The sequence below is a fragment of the Sinocyclocheilus grahami genome, unplaced genomic scaffold, assembly GCF_001515645.1.
Source record: "Sinocyclocheilus grahami isolate Dianchi unplaced genomic scaffold, SAMN03320097.WGS_v1.1 scaffold218.1, whole genome shotgun sequence".
In the NCBI taxonomy this organism is placed as follows: domain Eukaryota; kingdom Metazoa; phylum Chordata; class Actinopteri; order Cypriniformes; family Cyprinidae; genus Sinocyclocheilus; species Sinocyclocheilus grahami.
This window is the reverse complement of record NW_015505397.1, coordinates 667,669-674,487: the sequence shown is the minus strand read 5'-3', so window position 1 is coordinate 674,487 and position 6,819 is coordinate 667,669. Positions and strand designations below refer to the sequence as shown.

The window sequence follows — 6,819 nt, the reverse complement described above, 5'->3', positions numbered from 1 at the left end:
ATGGGGAAAAAACTGATCATATAGCTTGCTTTAATGATCAGATCATCTGCAATATATATTATTTTTGTATGGGATGAATGAGATGAAGATGATTCGACCTCTGATGGACTGACAAACCCCACTGTAAATTGGATCACTGACCCCAAATGAGATTTAAAATGAAATACTCCTTAAGAAAAAGAAGTTTATTCAAGTGTGCTATTAGTATACTTCTACATTTAGTCTACTTTTTATGTACTTCTCAGAAATGGGCTTTATGTACTTCTCAGAAATATACTTAAAATGACATTTAAGTATACTTGACTTAGAAAAAGTCTAAATACATTTTAGCTATAATTGTGCTCCTAGAATCCGTGTTTTCATTGTTATACTGTAGGGGGCGCTAATACACATCTTCTGTACAGAATTTCCTGAAGAAAAAAGTGAAGAAACCAAAACAACAGATGCTTCCACATGTAATCGAACATGATCATCAGACATAAAACAGCAGCAAAACTGTGTAAAGTTGATGTAATAATTTAAGTTATTATTATGTTGCCAAGAGAAAGCCAACATACTGATATTCTATTTAAGCTTGTTATTTTTCTTCTGAGCCTAAAGCCTTGTTCAGACTGTCAGTCCAAATCTGATTTTTGTGCATTGGAATCCAATCATATTTAGCAAGTCTGAAAAAAATTATAAAAAAAAAAAATCACATGAAATCCGATTTTTACAAATCATGTGTGTGTAAAGAAAGTTATAATTATGTGAATTATAGACCAGGGTCATTATAGTAAATAAAAACTAAAACCATTTTAATAATAATAATAAACTTTAATTGAAATAAAACAGAATAACTGAAAATATTAATATTAGGCTTCTATAACTTTATCTCAATGATACAATAGACTATTGTATATTAATATATAAATATGGTATAGCTATAAACACAATCGTGCCATTAAAGTACTTTTAAACTGAAGATTGAAATAACCCAAGCCATAAAAATACACACATTGTTTTTATAATGAGGCTTTGTCAGATTTAGTCATTTTAGCAGACACATTTTTTTTTAAAGTTTTCGGCCATTTCTTGAAAGCTGTGATACTTTCAGTCGTTTTAACATGTATTACAAGACAAGGCACATCGCTAGTCTCTCAGTGCGTTTAAACTATGATTTAAAGAGGTAGTTTTCAGTGACCTTGAAAATGAATGGAAATGCATTCGTTAACAACATGAACAAGTTAATGAGGACAACCAATAATTCTAAAATAACATAAACCCTGAAGCAAAAAACTATTCAAAGTGACAATTATTTGAAGAAAATAAAGGTGGGTAAGAGTGAATGCTTGAGAATAACTGAAATAGATCAAAACTGCCCTCTGCAGGACAGTATGTGCTATTGTTATTGCTCATATCCATTAGATCGAAAACAGTTGAAACAACCTGGGGGGAAAAAGTTCACCATGTTTTTAGGAATAAAATGTTGTATAAAATCAGATTAATGCTTTATGAACAACCCCTCTGTAAAACATTTCAGAATATAAATGAAACCTGAAAGGCTGTCATGGTCATGTGGAACCACACATCATGTCCTGTTCAGGTTTTGCTCTAAACCTACTTCAGAGTGTACTTCAGAGTGAGGAACTGAATGCAAACAGTACTGTCATGACTCATGACCACAGATCTGCACTTTTGGTGGTTTTACTCCATCTGTCCAGCAGCATTGCTATTAACTGAAAGTTTCATGGTCATGTGGAACCACACATCATGTCCTGTTCAGGTTTTGCTCTAAACCTACTTCAGAGTGTACTTCAGAGTGAGGAACTGAATGCAAACAGTACTGTCATGACTCATGACCACAGATCTGCACTTTTGGTGGTTTTACTCCATCTGTCCAGCAGCATTGCTATTAACTGAAAGTACTTTAAACTTACAAAGTTCAAACGGATTCTCAGGTTGCTCAAATAATTTCTTAAAAATTGTAAGTCAGTAAATGTGAAATCTTATCTTTCACAGGTCAGAGGACAAACATTCAGGTCTTATTTTCTGCAGCAAACAGACAAATGTAGCTTTTGTTGGTGGTAAAACTATAGTGAATTATACTCTATAGCTGGATTCTGATGAGTAAAATGTAACGAAAGTGGTGGGGTAACGCCCTGTTTAAGCAGTTCATTTATCTGGTCAGATATTTCAAACAATTAGCCTACTTTGTTGGACCTGGAAATCATGATTTAAATTTAAAAATTCTAATATTATCATATGTACAGTATTATCATACAACTTGATCATGGATAAGAACTTAAAAAAAGCCAACTAAAATGATTTACCTTTTAAACATTTAGACTAAACAGATCATCACATGATTATTCATTTGCTGAAGAACAATATCTTTTATAGAGTCACAAACCAGTTCAACAACAGTCCTTTGATGGATATCATATGATTCACCAAAAATCTGAGGAAAGCATTGATAATAGCTGCATTTGAGAATAGCAGTCGTGGCCTAATGGCTAGAAAGTCGGACTTGTTTAACCCAAAGTGGTCCGGGTGTGTGTGTGTGTGTGTGTGCACTTGGATGGGTTAAATGCAGAGCACAAATTGGGACACCATACTCATCCACACGTCACATCACTTTTTTTAAAATGTATTTTTAATTCACATTCATTCAAAAAGATTACTGCTGACTGATAACCACAAAAACATCAGTCGGAGATAGATAGATAGATAGATAGATAGATAGATAGATAGATAGATAGATAGAGTATTGTAAACATACAGTTATTCAGATGAAAATAAATGAATCTTAATGCTTTCAAGTTTTTATACAAGTTGTAGTTTAGTCATGTCAGCAAACAGGAAGTGAAATATTTTCAGAGAAACTTTATTCAGCAGGATCTGACACACAACCTTCACTTGTTGCTTGTTTCCTTCTCCACTGCATTCACAAGCTTCATCTCTGCAGGTATGTAAAAAACAAATGATGTTGTAGATGTTGTTGCACATGTATCATTGAGCCTATATTATATTGAGACATGTATAGAATACTTGTATTATTTATTTACTTTTTATTGCATAGCCAAGTTCAAATTCTTGTTTCATTTTGATGACAGTTAAAGGTTTTTACAGATGGATTTGATCTTTTTATCACTCCATAAATCAGAAAATACTGTTAATAACCTGAAAAAAAAAAGTTTACCATGTTTTCAGGAATAAAATCACACCATAAATCAGAAAATACTGTTAATAACTTGAAGAAAAATGTTTTGGGGATAAAATATTGTATAAAATCAGATTAATGATTTATGAACAAACCCCTCTGTAAAAAGCCTTCAGAATATGAAACTGTAAAGTTTGCTGTAAGTGCTGCTGAAATGGAGGGAAAAAAACTCATTTTGAGAAAATGGAGTTTAAAGATATGCATTTTAATTGAAATCTAAAGACAAAAATAGATAAAGTGTAATAAAAAAGCTTAAATGTGTATATTGATGTCTTCTTTTACACTAGTCTGAAATGAGACAAGATATGAAAGCAAAATTTACCAAAACATGAAAATACAACATTTTTGCCTTAATAGACAATTGTCGTAGGGGAGACTGGGATTAGTTATCATTAGGGTCTATAATTTAGCAATAACCAGGTTTTGAGTCAAAAGTCCAAATACACAAATACTAGCAGCGGTTTGAAAACTATTCTAATTAGGAAAACATCTGTGAAAAAAAGAGCACATTAAAACTACACTGGCAGGAGCCACTCTAAGTATAATGATGGATTTGGACGGAAATGTTGTACTGTTCTCAAGACGAAAGTGGTCATGCTTTTACGTGGTTTTAATTTAATCATTTATTGATTTTCAGTCTCTTTTTTTCTTACAATGCGGTGATGTGTTTGTATGTTACATTTGACCTTTTTTATACTTGTTTTATGGTTAAAATTTAGCTGAAACAAAAAAGAGATTAATATCCATTGTGAAAACCGTCCAACGTGTGACAACATGCCCGTCACCTGATAGCATGCTCTTTACCTGTTTAACCTTTGGTCACTCTCAGCCTGTTTAATGCTCAGCTGCCATTGATTCTCATAAGTTTCCCTTCCTTTTAGGACTCACCAGCCTTCAGTACTAAAGCAATGAAGCAGTCCTTTTCAGGAATTAGTAGGGTGAGATGTTTCCTAGTGTCTTGTGATTGTATCTATTTCAATAACAGAAGTCATAACCACAATGTCTGCCAGTTGTGAAGTCAATGTCAAGTGATGTGCTTCCCATTCAGAATGCTAAACCCCTTTCATTTCGTTTCATTTTTTTGTAATTTGATAACATCTGAATCGTAGGTCTAGCAATGCACATGCAGTTATTGATTAGTCATTTATAGCAAACAAACACTGTCTTATGTCTCACTGTCGTAAGAGGACATTTACTGCAGAGGCAAAGCGAGCTAGAGTTCTTCAGACTCTTCACTGGTCCATTTCCATTTTCCATTAAAAGCCCATAAACAGACCTAAGAATTACACCAAAAATCCCACAAACAGTAACAGCAATTGAAATGCCATTAAAGGTTATAGAGAGTCAAAACAAATACAATGTCTTGTGCAAAATGAAGAACCGCTGATCTTATTTGAGACGTGGGTCTGATCAAAAGGTCTGTTTTTCCAATTGACACATACAGTATATAAAGGCTTTCTATGATGTTTTAATAAACTCATGTTATCTGGATTCACATTATCTCCAGAATCCTCCAGGTAGAGCATCTAAAAGAAAGCGAAGTTCAACCATCCCTGGAGAGAGAGAGACTATGTAAGATTTTTCCACCATTTTCATCAGTTTTAACACTCTATAATATTTAATTTCACAGTATGTTTTATTTAACATTAACTGATTGACAAAATATTATTTAGGTTTTATATAAAGTAAAAACATTCTTACACGGAAACAAAATTGTTGTAGGATTTACTTTGACAGTTTCACTCAGGAATTGCTGATTCTGATTCTAAATTTTAAAAATAATTACAAAGAAACAGATGGAGACAGAAGTAGTATTTTCTCGTAAAACATGCTCCAATAATCTGTTTTATTTAGAACTGCAAGAAAATAATTTTTAGTGCTTTTAAACTGTTTAAAAGTTTTAAACTTAAGATTAGTTTTGTATTTATCTAGACAATCAGCTGACTTACCATTCAACTTTCATTATGAAGAAAAAGTCATGATATGTAGCAATGATGCTAATGTCCTGACAACAGTCTCTCCTGCAGGTAATCATTTTGAAATTTGCTGTTCTGTTTACCTTAAATTGATCTTGTAATTTTTGTAATTCACTGATGGTATGAATCTAGTTTTAGATGATTTGACCAGATCACCTGCATTATATATTAACTTATTTAGGGATGGCAAGTTCTTTGCACACACTCTCTCTCTTTCTCCAGATAACATCACCAGAGCCGTTTGAGATGAGCAGAAATAGAGACGCTCAGAGGAGATTATCACCTGAGAGAAGCTGAGTTGATTGGCCCAATGAAACAAGCACTGTGTAGAAGTTCCCATGTGAGATTGTGTAATGGGTGAATGAAGTATGCCTTAAATGCAACTTCTGTCAGGACCACTATCGTCAAATATGATTGACAATTAGCATACAGTTTGGATTGGCGGTATGGTTCTGTTCTGGGCAAGAACTCCCTGTGCATCCATGCAGCCTAGCATGGATGAGAGCAAGAAGAGCAGCAATAACCCCCCAGGGTAAACAGAACAGAACCAACATAAATGTATTGCAGATATTCTTAAAGTTCAATAATTGTATGCACACATTTTAGAATTAGTCTGATTCAAAGGAGAATCAGAAGGCTGAATCCTGACTGACAGAGGAGGAGTTGGGGATGGAGGAGGGTAATTAGCTATTGAGCAATGCGAAAACTGCTGATAATATTGAGGGACCTTATATATGAATGCTTAGATAGGTGTTGTATTCCCATAGGTTGATGGGGATCAGCTGAGAGTCAGCTGATGCGAGCTTGACTAACATGACCTGCCAGAACTAACGCTACGCTTGATTTATGTCCATTGGAAAAAAATGGCTCCTAAAATGTAAATGAATCTGAACTCGCAAACACACACACACACACACACACACACACACACAGTAACATTAATCATCACAGTTCACACAGGACATGTTCTGGCATTCAAAAGCATCAAGAAAGAGTGCAGCCAAATACACACGTCGTGAGGTGTGAAGTTCAAGAGTTTTTAACTTGACACACAGTATCAAAAATGTGGCATATGTGACAACAGCCAAAAATCATGTAAAAAAAATCATCCCGAATCTACCGGCAAACTGACAAACCGAACTGAATGCATCTCTGTGGGCTGTATGTTAGTGACAGACTGATGATGAAAAAATTAAATATTGACTTCTTCAAACCCTTTTCATAACATCTGTTCACAGCTTTCATCTGCAACACCAGCTACATTTACAGACAACCAAATAATCGATTTAAAATTTCAAAAGCTCAATCGGCCTTCATGTAAACACTTCAATCAATCCTATGCATGTGCTGAAGTTTTGTTCAGAATACACGTAATGCAATGGAAATGAATATGTGAATCGAATTGCAATGTTTACGGTTCATATAAACAAAATTGGATTTGATTCATTCTGATGAACAAAAATTAGTTCATGTAAACAAAATTGGATTTGATTCATTCTGATGAACAAAAATTAGTTCATGTAATTAAATATACCTGATGTCTTTGAATATTCTTAATTAGGAATTTTTCTCAGCTGTGTTTATATCAAGTACTCATACATGTGATTATTTGTAATATGCTGTGATGACTTTCAAATAATTTAG

General features: G+C 33.7%; 1 protein-coding gene across 1 annotated transcript in view; it reads right to left on the bottom strand.

Annotated features, from left to right (window-relative positions):
* Positions 1-2,701: 2,701 nt before the first annotated feature.
* dock2 (dedicator of cytokinesis 2) overlaps positions 2,702-6,819 on the bottom strand; it is a 65,305-nt gene continuing 61,187 nt past the window's right edge. The window contains exon 26 of the mRNA XM_016287068.1: positions 2,702-2,938. Within this exon, the coding sequence (XP_016142554.1) occupies positions 2,933-2,938 (6 nt within the window). The 3' untranslated portion in view covers positions 2,702-2,932. The remainder of the gene's footprint in view (positions 2,939-6,819) is intronic.